The 15,308-nt window shown below is 37.6% G+C and overlaps 1 protein-coding gene across 3 annotated transcripts in view; it reads right to left on the minus strand.

Annotated features, from left to right (window-relative positions):
- mettl15 (methyltransferase like 15) overlaps positions 1 to 15,308 on the minus strand; it is a 225,612-nt gene that overhangs the window by 112,183 nt on the left and 98,121 nt on the right. For all 3 annotated transcript variants that reach the window (XM_035417755.1, XM_035417753.1, XM_035417752.1), the window contains exon 3: positions 296 to 432. In XM_035417755.1, the coding sequence (XP_035273646.1) occupies positions 296 to 432 (137 nt within the window). The remainder of the gene's footprint in view (positions 1 to 295; positions 433 to 15,308) is intronic.

Below are 15,308 nucleotides of genomic sequence, written 5' to 3' on the forward strand. Positions count from 1 at the left end.
AGATTTTGTTATACTTTAGTATACTTTATTTCAAATTACTGATGGTTACAGAATGTCATTACCAATCGCAGTCAAGAAGATATTCCAAATAGGGGAAAACCCGCACCGTTGACTGCGCCCATGGGCTATGCCACATTTATTCCAAAAGATAGAGCCCATTAGGTTCTCATAGATTAGTAAATATAAAACAAAGCATTGAGTTAGAGATGTCAGATCCATCTGTCATTTAAAATGACAGCTAACTGTTTTTGTAAAATGACATGAGACTCAAGAATTAATAAAAGATCATACTCACGGGTGCTCTTCAGATAGCTGCTGGATCATTTGAAAAGCCATAGGATCACGGTCCAAAGCATACACGGTTACATCTGGTGTAGCATTCATAATTGCCTTGGTATGACCCCCTGCTCCAAAGGTCATGTCCAGGAAAACCTAAAAAATTAAAATATTTGTAATCTATTAAGATGCAAATAAAAACAGCAAAATATGGCAACTTTGTGGTTGCACGGAGATGGTAGACATGTGCATTTCTGGCTCCCAGACATTTCACTTTACCTTTGCTTTAAACCCAATGTGTTTCAAGCCAAAACCCAGTAACTGAATCTGTTAATACGTCCTAACATCAAAAACATCCGTGGTGAAAGCAAAGAACCCTCCAGCAACTAAGACAGAGGAGTTTTTCTCTTCCTCTCAGGTTTCTGACCAGATGCAGCTGAGCATGGCATACATTATGCGGGAGAAACATCAAATGGTCGTCGCTGCTGATACAAATACACATTTTCATCATTGAGTTCAAAGCTCAATGTCATCCAGTCTACTAAAACTTCATATGGCCAGCACATTATGTAATGAGGTAACTCAGCTGAAGATAGCACAGAATGTATCCAAACTCTGAAAGAAACATCTGCTACATTTCTCTTTTTTCATCTGTGGGTCAATAATAGAAATCCAATGGCACAATAGAAAAGTACTTTCTTACAAAATTGAACATTAAATGGATATAAGACACACCTTCCAATCATAAAACTAGAAGCAGTTTACGTTCAGCCGTGTTGTCAGAAGCTGCCTTCACAACCAAACTGTTGCTCACCTCTGTGTCCCCTCACTGATGCTATGTCTTTTATGTTTTTATGGTATGGCAATAACCATCTCTAACTGACTTCTAATTGAATTCGTAGTTCACTTCCTATATCCTGACAGCACTTTTTTTGGTTAATAGCTTTCAGTTTCGCTGTAATCAACACACGGAGCACACTGTTTGGCATTAACAAAGCCAACTGTTTGGAATGGATTCATTTTTGACAATTAATGAATTTTGTGTTTTCAGTTGTGTACTATAGACAGGTTATTTTTGTGTCGTGTCTTCTTATGCTGCCTCTTTCGAAAAGCTGAAATGTGAAAAAAAATAATGCTCTTATGAATTCCCACTTATACCTTTGAATACACCTTGAAAGTTATAAACATTTCACAGTTGTGAACAACCCCCATTCCCAAATGTTTTTATCCTCTGTAGTAGAGGGCAAAAGGGAGGATCTCCTGCAGAGACACATGAAACCAGAAAAAATCAGAGGGAGAAAGATGCTGCGCAAATCTGCAAGCTCAGTTCTACTTACATATGTTTGACTTTTTGATTGCTACCAAAAATAACATTTTGGATTTAGCGACTCCAACTAAACTCGGTAGTGTTTTGCTAGCCACTTTTAGTTATCTGTAGACTTGTCTTAAAACATCCACATTCAGCATCAACATTATTTGTGGGAGACTGAGAGAGACTGGATATGCTGGAGGAATGCATGCACATCCAAAATATTCCAACAGGTGCAGGATAAAAAAATAGTTATTAAGAAGAGAGAGTATACCCGCACACTGTTTTTTCTGCTCCCAAAGTGATTTAATACTACAAAGTTTCGACCTCAAAGGTAGGGATCAGGGCCGTCTCAAGGGGTGGGCGGGGCCTGGGGTGAGTAAACCCACGCGGGGCCCAGCTGTTAACTATCATAGCCAACCCCAATGTTTTGTTATTTTGTTGGTCACAGTAACACTACTACAGAACAGCCTCAGAATTCTGTCTCATATCAATGTTTTGATCACAAGAGTAAACAATTTACAAAATAGCATTTTTTTTTTGTTCAGTCTTTCAGTGAACACATGCAGTCATCACGTCACTAGGCCTACATAAATACAGAAATAAGACAACAAATAGCCTTGTGATAGCCTCTGCATTTATTTCTTCTCTTTTCTTGGTTATTTTTTTTGCCCCCGACTCATACTTTATAAATTTGTCTCGATCTCTGCTGTTGCTTGCCATTTTACCACGCAGTCAGGCTTGGCTACGGGTTGCACCTGCAGACTGTCCACACGTGAGCAGCATAGGGATGGCTACTTCCTACTTCCTATAACGTCATCACGTCAACTCTCAAAAACGCCATTTAAGCTATGTATTCCCTGTGTCACAAACATACATATATTTTACATATATAATTTTATATATAAAAATTATAATAACAATAAAATAAATTAATTAATTTACCCTCTCGCGGGGCCATGTGAAGGGCGGGGCCTGGTGGGGCCGCACCAGTTGCTGCCCCCTAAAGACGGCCCTGGTAGGGATGTACCTGACGAAGACCTTTGAGGTCAAAACTATTAAATCACTTTGGGAGCAGAAAAAACAGTGTGCGGATATACTCTATCTTCAGACTGAGAGAGACTAACAATAATAGATAGCAGCTGACCAACATTGACTGTTAGCAATGGATGAAAAATAATAAATTGAGGTTGGTTGCAATTTTATAGAGCTTCCTGCTCCTGTAACACCTGCAGTGTCTGTTGTAGCTAAAGCAAGCACTAGCACACTGATCAGAAAGACAAAAAAAGACTAATTTAAACCGTGCCCACTTCTGGTTTTCTATCTGAATACTGTCAGTGATCATTTTGTTGGGTGAACTGACAAGCATACAGATACAATTAGTGTAATCTCTGCACACCCGTACATGTCATAGAGCTTTTTTATAATGTTACTGTTGAAAACAAAAAGAGACTCAAACCAACAAAGCTCAGCAGGGTTAACCACAACTTCGCATGGAAGCCTGAACCTGACCAATAACTAATGTGCATCCCAAAATTGGGAAATTTCATTGTTTCAAGACAAAGAAGTATAGAATGATATTTGTGAGAGATTGTAAACCTCTCAGACATGAGGGACAAAAAAAAGGAAATCTTCATGATTTCAGTGCATATATGTTCTAAGCCAACCTTGGTCCTGGAGAGCTGCAGGGTCTAATGGTTCTTGTTTTGACTCTGCACTTCATTGATAAATTAAAGCAGTCGATTACAAAGTTAGCTCACCACACCTGGTTTCTTGGGTCTAAAGTTGTTATTGTATTTAAAGTGAAAAGAAAAACTAGCAGAACCTGTGACTCTCCAGTACCAGAGTTAGCTCTACAAGCAATGAGTTTGTCTTTTTTTTTTTTTTTTTACATTTTTAAGCATTTAGCAGATGCTAACTACTGTGTTTTAACTGGCTGGCTAGCTCATGGGTAATCTCGCATGTGTCTTGGCAAAACAAGGTATTTAGAGTATATGTTCAATGTACTAGCCTACATTGTAGAGAAAACATTGACTTCTACAAACCATATATAGTACTTGTTTCATCTTGTTTATTTTGTGGATTTGCTGTATTATATTCTCCAGAACCAAACTGCACTTCAACATGAGTCAATTGTTCCTGATAATGACCATATATATCAACATTTCAGTGAAAGGCCTTTTAAAACAGTACCACAAATCACATATCGTAGAATATCTCTAACATGAGCATACACTAACAATTTTCACCATCACTTCTCAATTTACTTGGATGCTCAGATCAAACATGATTTAACAAGATGTTCAAGTATGCCCCTACTCTGGCTACTTTGATGCTCAAATGCTGTTATCCAGAGTGACTTACAATGCAAACACAAGTGCAAAGATCAGAGATTGAAGTGCAGTAATTCTCGAGAGGAGGAAAGTATAGTCCCGAGAGAGACAGCAAGTGCATGAAGTGCAGACTCAATCGGCAACTTGTCAGTTACCCTTTTGAACCTTAAACAAACAAGAACAAAACAACCCTAATGAGCATTAAAGTACTTTATATGTGCAAGAGCAAAGAACCATAGTCTCTGAAACAGAAAGATATGTTTACTCTAATCAGGTGTTAAGGTAAAAGGCATGTTAACTCAGTTAAAATTAATATATACCTTTAATTCCACTACCTTTTCAACTATTCATTCCGAAATGTCTTTTTAGCACTCTTGGCAGTTTTATTTGGGCATGCATGTTCAATGGGGAATACCTTTGTAGACGCAAACCTTTCCTTCAGCTGCCAGGAAGGTAGGGAGAGAAAGGTTGGCTCTGTCTGATGTCCAGCATTATTAGTCAGCCAACATTTCATATCGGAAAAAAAATCCTTTACAGCACACAGGACATTCATGGGTAATACTGATTAACATCTAAATGTGGCCTCATTTGTTAGTCTTTGCCCTCACCATTCCTTTTGGCACCAGAGAAAGTACAGCCCTAGCAGGACCAGATTTCCTGCTTGGATGGTGGATCTGAATCTATAGTGGGGTCACCTTAGAGACTACTGCTTAGGATGGACATCGGGTCTCAGGTGAAGGAACATTCAGTGCTGCTGCCAGTGGACCAGTAACCCTGTTCAGGCAGATTTGCAGCACCATGGCCTTGACCTGGTGGTGCTGAGAACATTTCAAGTTTGTTGGACTTAGGAATAGGACAGCCCTTTTACACAAAACAATGGGGCAGGTTCTACCATTAATGCCACAACAGAATGATGGCTTATAGCAGTTCAGCCAAGCCTTCTCCTCTAGGGATTGTGGCCTACTCTACTAGAGATATGCTACCTTCTTAGCCTTCTACTGGTGTTCCCATCCCAGTGGATAATACAATAGCCTGTAGTGAATAATATTGTACCATCACACTGTTATGGTGTCCTTATCTGTGACATCTTCATGAGTCTTAACAGTCTCTTGGCTATGATTCTATTGTTTGAAACTTCAAGACCACTTGGTTGGGATTTTGAGTGCAGAATGCTCAGTGGGTAGGACGGCTTGTTTCCCAATGTACGAATTATGCCATATTGCAGTTTTCCACGATGTACTTATTTACTCTGTCTTGGGATTTTCCCCAAAGACAGTTGATATTACATGATATTAAGACACCAAACCATTGTTGGTACTATTTCATCTATAAATGATTAATCCTTACACATTTATGTAGGGACGCATTGGATGAGAAAGACTGTACACGTATATGGGAGAGGCCAGGTAGTTAACACAATTGGTCTACTGGCTCTGGTGGGACAACTGTCGACAGTTTCTGTTATAAGGATATTCTTATCATGCCTTAACCATCAAAAACCATGTATATTCTTTCTCAAAGAGTTATTATTAAACATAACTTTGGCATGTTTTACCTGCAATTTCCTCTTTTAAATTGCTCAACTTCCTATTTGCAAATACCCTTGTGGATTACACATACTTTTGACGCTTATTTCCAAAAGTGCATTCTACTGGCCTAGCTAACCATGACAGCCCATACCAATAATGACATTGCTGTACACCCCAATACAAAATACTCAACTGCCTATATCCAGAATCAAGATCCACAAGCTGAGCAGTTGCTGCTATTGTGCAGGATAACAGTGCAGATGGCACAAATTCTAGGCACTGACCATTGGTGGGGGTTACCCTGCCTATTTAAACTCACCTTCCCATTAGGTCAGAATAGATATTGATTTGGTGCCCTACAGAACATCCAGACACAGTATTCACTGGTAGTTTCTGGATTCTGCAGGGAGCACAAGATATGCCTCCGTATTCCGCACAAGTAGGCTACTTTAAGTGAATATATCACGTGTACATCTTTAAAAATAATGCTGGATTGTGGAAATCATACAAAATTCAAGCAGTTCCAACAAAGCATTCCTAAAATTACATAAAATAATCTGAACAAGAAAAGGTAATGAGTAGATAAATTGTATTGCTTTCTTGAACACAATTACCACAATTATCCTCCTTTCATTTGTATTTGTAAGCGAGGTGCATCTGTGCAACTTTGGGAGATTAAATCCTTTTTCCTGAAATGTGCTTTAGTTGACAACCAGTTTTTGCTCTGCAAAGCCCTAGTTGAGCTTTCACAATCATTGAATCCAATGAGTACACGTCATGTACAGCTTGTGCAGAAACAGTACAGGTGTTCGGGTCGGCTGGGCTGCCAGCCATAATTGTCTTTTGACATAGTGTGGAATCGATACTGTGGGGCCTATCTATACTCTGTGACACTGTCTTAACACAGCAATTGATAATGTATGGCCCATGGGTCAGTTGAAGTTTAAATATACAGAGATGTGAAAAAGTAGGCTACTTCTTTCTATCTGTTGCATTACATGACATACTTGACCCTCATCAAGTACTCACCAAATCTTACTAGTAGATAAATCTAACCTCATGTGACAAATAACACATTTTACTTTGTCATGTATTCACCCCAAAACAAGCCAACATACATAAGCCTATTTTTCAGTGAAAAATAAGTAAGCATTTCCTGTATGAGTTTATTGGTCTCTTATATTGCATTCTGAGGAATTCCGGCCCAATCCTCACAAAACAGCTTCCGCTAATTGAAGTCTGAAAGAATTTGCTTATGCACAGCTGTCTTAAGGTCTTGCCACAACATCTCAATAGACTTGACTTCCAGAACCATCATTCTTTTCATACATTTACTGGTGTCCTTTGGATCATCACTCTGTTGCATAATCTGCTTTTGACCAAACCTTTGCTATTAGACAGATACAGTCGTCTCACATTTCCCTCTAGAATAAGCTGGTATCGAGACAAATTCATAGTCAACTCAATGATTGCAAAGTGTCCATGTCCTGTGACTGCAAAACAACCCCAAATCCTCACCCCTCTGCCACCATGTTTGATGACTCACATGAGGTTCTTGCAGTGGTATCTGGCATTTGGGTTCCACCAAATATGCCGTTGTGCATTACAGCCAAAAAAAAAAACCTCCACTTTGGTCATGCCTGCCTAGAGGACAGTATTACAAGTCTTGTGGTTAATTTAGGAGAGAAGGGATTTTCTCCTAGCTACCCGTCCATGAAAGCCAGTATTTTCCTAATGGAGTCATAAACTAGAAACATTTACTGTGTTCACAGAGGCCTGTAGATCGTCAAATGCAGCTTTAGGGGTCTATGCTACTTGTCAGAGCATCTTGGGGGTGAATTTTCTGGTACACCCACTCCTGGGTATACTGGAAATTGTCCCTCTACTGTGGAATGATGGACTTCATACAGTTCGGAAATGGCTTTTTAATCCTTCCCATACTGATGAGCAACAACAATCGATTCTCTGAGATCGTCAAATAACTTTTGTTATGGCATGCTCTGTTAACACAAACCTGCATGTTCCAGACCAAACTCTCAAAGTTCCTAACAGTCACTTCCAAACCATGTGCACATGAACAGCAGCTGTGATTACCTTCTTAACTGACACGGAAGCAGTAAGGGTTTGCGTACTGTTTCGCACATGGATTCTGAATGTTTGCTTGTTTTTGGTTAAAAAAATTATTGAATGAAGCTACATTTTTTGTGTCATTCGTCATGTGAGGTTGGATATATCTACAGTTAGGACTTGATTAGGACTACACGAGGGTCAGTTATGTCCTAATATGTAAAACCATTGAAAGAGGGTGCACTTTCCTTTTCACATCACTGTATGTGAAACCCACCTTGAGACTGATGAGAAATGTATTAATATAGAATGATTATATTCTTGTTACCATATGAATTATCTTGTTTACATTCACGGCTGAATGTACTGATAACACCTCAGTTAAAATATCAAATAATTTCTATCACTTAATGATATCACCTTCCTTTATATTTTAGTGAAAGCTCAATGTCATTATATGTAGGTTTTTTCCAAGAGTAATTTAACATATACATCTTAGTTGTATATAGTTAGTTGCATGCAAATCAATATTGAAATAATAATTGGAATTAATGAACAAGGCATAACCTTTTATTTAATTAGGGGGGACTTTAAGAAGGGGATCCTTTTAATTATCACAGACACAGCATTTTCTTACACAATCTGTCTGATGTAATTGTTTTTGAAAACAACACAACAACTACTATTACAGTTGACAGACATTTGGTCTGCTAATGTTTCTGAACAAGACTTATGCATGGAATTAATTTTGAGCAACATGAAAATGCATATGTTTCCAGTCAGTTATTGATCAATTAATGGATTTGTTGTAGACAAACAATCAGAAAATGCCAAACAGACCAACCCAAGTAATAAAAGTTATTCTGCACAGTAGCCTAGGTCAGCTAATTGCTAATAATATACAAACCTCAGAAATACGGACTAACCACAAGCACAAAATGAGTCACATCAACCATTCAAAAAAAAAAAAAAAACTGAACTTATATAAAGAAAGAGAAGAACAAAAACAAAATCACTTTGAAGCCAAAGAAAAATATAGTTGTTTGGAATGTTGTTTCTTTGTCTGCATTTTATTTTATTTTTACATTTTATTTCTGTATTCTGTATTTTTATCTTTTCAATTCTTTGTAATTGCTTTGATGCTGAATGTAAAGCACTTTGAGCTACATTTTATGTATGAAAGGTGCTATATAAATAAAGCTTATTATTATTATTATTATTATTATTATTATTATTATATTATTAATATCATAATCAATGAGCACGGTTCCACTGGATTATTGGTAAATAACTACATTGCACATTATAGTCTAAGGCTACCGTTAATGTAGATTTGCTTTCTTAAAATATTGGATTTCTCAAATATTGTATCTAAATGTATTTTGTCTTACAGGTATTGTTCCCATTCTCATCATTCTTGTGTCTTCCATAAGCAAACCCCCAGTTCTGTACTCAGTTTATCTGCTCTTGTACCACATTTCTTTTTATGATTTTAGAATTTTTGAAATATTCAAAATGTGGTGAACTTAACATGATATCATTTCTGCATTTTGCTAGAATCCAGCCCAACTGAAGACTAAGGTATCCAAGGATTATATTACATTCAGTAACAACAAAATGTAAAAATTCACATCTCAGAACAAGATACACCAACAAGCAAATAGCCTCCACTGCACTTCACTGCAGCAACATCAATGAAAAAAATGGATTGTTAGGATATGAAATAATTATAGCAAATGAACACCCTAATCAGATGAAAGCTGAACTTTTGGAACAGGGACAAAATAAACAATGTCATGCCTGTGAAGCTGTGGGACAGCTGTAAAAACTGAAGGTTTGGCTGTACAATTTCTGCCTAAACAGCTAGCAATATCACTTGTATTTATTCATCAGAAGAACATTCGGTAGACTGGATGTGAATTACAAGCCTGAACTACAGCTCAACCAGCTGAAGTACTCTGTGGTGGAAACAATAATCAGATGTCATGGAACACTAGCATGTTCCACCGAGCAAGCAAAGGTTTGGAAACATTTTTATGTTGACATGTTGTGTGTTTCTAGCTGGCTATGTAGGTAACATCTGCTTTAAAATTAGACTGAGCAATCAGCTCAGATTTTTAGCGATAACTATAGCCTACTTTACCATGCCATAGTTATCCACATAGCATCGATAGTAAAAACAGATCTAATTATCAACAAGGGCAGGGACATTTTGGAGGTGAATTGTATGGGGGTGGTCCAGGGGTTTCCAATTCTAAAACGGCTAAATAAATGTTATAAATAGAATTACAACAACTATCACAGCTCTTGCATGTGTTTTCACTATTGTGTACTGGGATAGCCGGTTACAGTGCCATTGTTACAGGAAGACCAGAAAACATTTTTGAAATTTTTGTCAACAAACTTGTGTCATTAACACTGTTGTGTATTATATATGCAGCTGAGCAATATCACAACCAAATTTATCACATATTTTCAAGGACATTTTACATTTTTCATGCCTTAAAAATAACTCATGAAAAATCAAGTGTTTCCAAGTTGTTCAGGATGCGTGGGAATCCTGGTTGTGGGTGCACAGGGATGAATCATTGAGCCTAACATTAGTTTACTCATTTACTGTGGTTACTGCACCTAAAATCTCCTCTTCAATTCACACACTTCTTGCAATATGCATGTGAGTACTCTGTGTTTAATATGCGTTAAACTGTACTGTGTTCATATTACCCACCTGTCCTAATCCATGTCATTCAATATCAACCATCAGTCCCGGTAGATGTAAGAGAGAACACTGATGTTTAGTAGTTACTTGGGATCCCATGATTCTCACAGCTGTCAGAATGTATAAATGTACATAACATCCTTTTCCATTTGAAATTATATTGCATGATGACTGAAAATATCTAGCAAAGTTAAATTTGCCTAAAGCCCAGGGACTCCACTAGCTATTTCAGTCAACAATACGAGAACTACTAAAGGGTCACTATTTAGCTTGCTAGTAAACAAACATGGAGTCATTACCAGAGTGTATCAAATAATATCAGGTATGGTTTGAAACTAACAGTTGTGCTATTTTAATAAAAAAAAGAAAAGTGTGGATTCAGCAAATCACTGTGTTGTGGTAAAAAGTGGCTGGCTTCAGCAAATCACTATGTTGCTGTGTCACTCACTCTCACTCACACACCCAGAAAACACCAGAAAATGTACCTGAGGTTAACTAAATTGGCTAGGTAACCTTAGCTAGCAAGCAAATGCATCATATGTTTTCAATAACATTAAACCACAAAGTGTGTCGGCTACTATATGCTGTCCGTGAAACTAGCCAGAGCAGTCAATTCACCACAAACAGAGCATGTAGCCAATGTACATTAATATTAATACAGTAATAAATGATATTTGGTAGGTAGCAAGCAAATGCATTGTATACAAATGTGCAGTTTGCTGTTTACTCTCGAGTTAGCGGTGCACTTGGTGCTGTTTGCTCAGTAGTTTTTTTTTACAAACATTATCGCTGTTCTCCCTTAAATACTACAACTATTCAAAGATATACTAGTTATTTTTCTTTGATTCTTCAATATTGTGGATTCAGTGTCCATTATCAAACTCAACTCACCCAGATCTAAGAAGACTATAGCAGTTTGGAACATCTTTACAGCTTATTCCAGAATTTCATCTATGTAAATAAATGAAATCATGCTCATGTTCCTATGCTCACTCTCCTATCTTCCTGTCTTTAGCTGTGAGAGCAATATGCTCAGTTATGTCCCTTCCACCATTAGTGGTACATTTACTTGCAATAAATGTATGTCTAATACTAGACAGACGAAAAAGATTATTCTTCTACAAATTGGAAGTAAAGAAGAATTCCTAGACTCTTTTTTAGGCCCGTACGGGTGCTAGTTCTAGTTCTCTTAAGATAGTTTATCAGCCCCAGTGGCATCCTCGCAACAAGAGTTTGTCACTGTAAAAAGGAGCCATAGAAGCAAGAAGCCTACAGTATCTACTGAACCCTCTCCTCTCAAACTTTCTTACCCGTTCGCCCCCCTCGGTGACAAACCAGTCGAGAAAGCTTTGATAATTGGCGATTCTATAGTTTGAGATGGGAGAGTTTTTTAACCAGTGACTGTAGTCAATTGTATTCCTGCTGCTAGAGGAACCAACATGAAGGCAAATTTAAGTGCTGGCTAAAGGTAAACATAAATTTGCCCAAACTGTTATTCACGCTGACAGTAGCAAAGTCAATTTGAGGCAATCGGAGGTCACAAAGAGTAATTTCATGACAGTGTGCCTAATGGCAAAGATAATGTCTCAGTCGTTAACATGCTCTGGTCCTTACCCTATTTGGTGTAGTGATGAAATCTTCAGCAGATTGTCATTGCTGGTTAACTGAGTGGTGTGCATTAAACAACATGGGTTTTATAGACAATTGGCAAAGTATTTGGGGCAAGCCTGGTCTTTTGTAAAGAGATGGTCCCATGAGGGCACCGCTCTTTTATCAAGAAACATTACCTATGGTCTGCATTCTTGAAATCGACTATTCAGAGCTTGCGATGAACTGGCAAACTATCCAGAGTGCCTGGGATAGGCTCCAGCAGCTCCTGCGACCCTGACCAGGAATAAGCGGATATAGATAATGAATGGATGGATGGACTATTCAGAGCCAGGCTAGGTCGCAGACATATTGTCCTACACAGATATATGTAAGCTTCCCAAAACTGCAAACTAGACTTCACCCTATTCAGACTGTGTTCGTTGGCATATGGGGGACGAACACAGTCTGAATAGGGTGAAGTCTAGTTTGCCACAAAGACTTGATCAGTATCGAGACAAAACATACTGCTATTAATTACAGCAATAATACTATTATAAAATTTGGATTACTAAACTTAAGATCCTTTAACTCTAAGGAAGCTCATGTGAACAAACTCATTTCTGATTACTGTCTTGATGTGTCGGCTGAAATTGGATGAGAACTTGTCTTTAAATGAGTCCTTTTCACCTAGTTTCATATACAGTCAAATCCCCAAAGTTTGTCAAAGAGATGGTGGTGTTGATACTATTGACAACTACCTTATTCACACAATCCCAAAACCAGAGTATAAATTTGATTCCTCTGAAGTACCAGCTTTAGACTGTCTGGCCCATACTCTGGCTTTATTCTTGAATTTTGAATTTATTTCTCACTTAGCTATAAGCTATGCCAAAGTGATGATATTAGATGACTTTAACCAACACTTTGAATATGCAGATGATCCTCTTCCATCTACATTCATGAATATTTAATAATCAATTGGCTTTACTCAAAACATTGTCGGTCCCACACATTATTGCGGTCATAATTTGATAACCTTTATTTATACAGGGGAATCTCATCGAGACCAGGGTCTCTTTCACAAGGGAGCTCTGAATGCAGCATTGAGCCAAACATAAAAACAATAAACAATTCCACAAAATACACAATAAAAAAATTCCAAAAATACACAATAAAACAATTTATCAGAACACAAGTTATTCAATAAAAACATGTACAAGAGAAGGATAAAACTTCTTTGATGAAGATTCAAAATTGCCCCAGGGAAACCAGAGTGGAGAGCTGAATGTTTTTTGCAGCTTGTTCCATGCATATGCTTCGGAGAAACTAAAAGCAGTCCTTCACAGCTCGAAATGGAAGTGTGGCACTTCCTACGACTTTGTGACCTGGCATTGCTATATTTCCATTTCAGGAGGATTGAGAGTAATTTGGGCGCTGACTAATTGTTGCTTTATACAAGAAAATGAGCTGATGCTCTTTCCTTCTAATTTCCAAAGGGGTCCATTTAACAGCCTAATAAAGATGGCAGTGATGGGTACAATACCCAGCCTGTTATAAAATGTAAAGCTGTGTGACACAAAGTACCTAATCGTTTTAGTGTGGAAGATACAGCATGCATGCATATAATATCTCCATAATCCCACACAGGTAAAAACAAAGATTGAACTATTTCCTTTGTGTCCTTCATATTAAAACACACCTTATTTCTATATAAAAATCCAAGTTTAATTCTCTGCTTTTTTGTTAATGCGTCTATATTATATGTTCAAGCACTTGTAGCAATTTACTCTCTCAATTTGGACACCACGGAATGTACATATTTTCAAATTATTAGCTTCATTTTTACAAGCTCTTGAGAAGATCATATATTTAGTTTTGGATGCATTAAGAACTAATTTAAGGTCAAACAAAGACTGCTGGAGAACGTCAAACGCAATTTGAATATTTTGTGCTCCCTCCTCAATAGAAGGGGAAGCAGAGTAAAGTACTGTATTGTCAGCATAGAAATGAATCTTGCAATTTTGTACATGGAAGCCAATATTATTGAAATATAAAGTGAAAAGTAGGGGATCAAGCATAGAACCTTGTGGTACACCCTTAGCAATGCTTTTACATTATCTGCCACCACAGTGTTCTGTCTTCAAAACAATTACTGAACCAACTGACTGCACTTTGATCCAATCCTATATTTATCTGCTTACTTATTAAAAGGTCATGGTCCACTATGTCAAAAGCCTTCAAGCAACCTAGATATAAAAAGCCCAGTGTTGCCTTTTGTTCAAGGTGCCCACAATGTCAGTGAGGACTAATGAGGTAGCTGAGATTGTACTGTGTACAGGCCTAAACCCAAACTGGTAGGTATTCAATATATAATAAGTACAAAGTTGACAATTTACCAGTGACTCCAAGATTTTTGTTTAGGTCACTGGTACAGTATCACCCCCTTTGTGTAGAGGGAGGACATTAGCTGCTTTCCATATTTTAGGAATCATTCCAGCAGTTAATGAGATATAAAAAAATGTGAGTAAGTAGCATAGCAATAAGAGATTCTGGAATCTTAAGGAAACTTGGATCCAAGGAATCAGGTCCAGTACATTTTCTAGCATGAAGATTCATTAAACTTTAAGGGAAAACAGCAATTTGAATTAAAACAATAATTGTTTAGTTCAGACATAAAATGATCAGCCAACCTGATTCTAACTTTTCAATAAGATGGCCCACAGACATAAAATTCATCAGTGATAGCCTCCTTCTCCAACAATAAACCTGAATCTGGCATAACTTGTTAAGGCATGGCGGGAATTGATGAACCATTTAGAGACTTTATAGTTTTCCAAAATTTTGCTGAATTTCCACCACACGGAAGAATAAGAATTTTAAATAATTTATACCTGGTCTTACGTTTTGGTGTTGATATTAGTGATGTTGTAATTCATCCACAATCCTATTCTGTCTGACCATTTTCTTATAACGTTGCATCTACAATTGGCCCACCTAATAACATCTGAACCTAAAATGTACACAGGTCGCACTGTCACTACAGAATCATAGTACAGAGATAGCCCTTTCCCAAATATTGAATGATTCTTTCTATTAATTAATTGTGGCTATGCCTCCATTCTGTTTCTACTTTACCTAAGTGCTGCCTTTGATACCATAGACCACCATATTCTCCTGCGTAGGCTAGAAAAATCTGTTGGTATCACTGGGCATGCCCTTATGTGGTTTCATCTATGACAGATCTGTTTGTTAGGGTAAACAGTAAGTCCTCTGAGTATTCCAGGGAACACTTTAGAGTACCGTAAGGATCTGTTTTGGATTATTTGCGCTGTTCCCTGTACATACCCCCCCTTGGGGACATCATAAGCAGACATGGAGCTGAATACCATTGGTACTGAGATTATACGCTACTTTGTATATCTCAAACCATGCAAAGTCGATCAATTAGTCAAATTAGAGGCCCGTCTTTAAGACGTAAATGTTTA

Source organism: Anguilla anguilla, chromosome 5, assembly GCF_013347855.1.
Source record: "Anguilla anguilla isolate fAngAng1 chromosome 5, fAngAng1.pri, whole genome shotgun sequence".
NCBI lineage: Eukaryota > Metazoa > Chordata > Actinopteri > Anguilliformes > Anguillidae > Anguilla > Anguilla anguilla.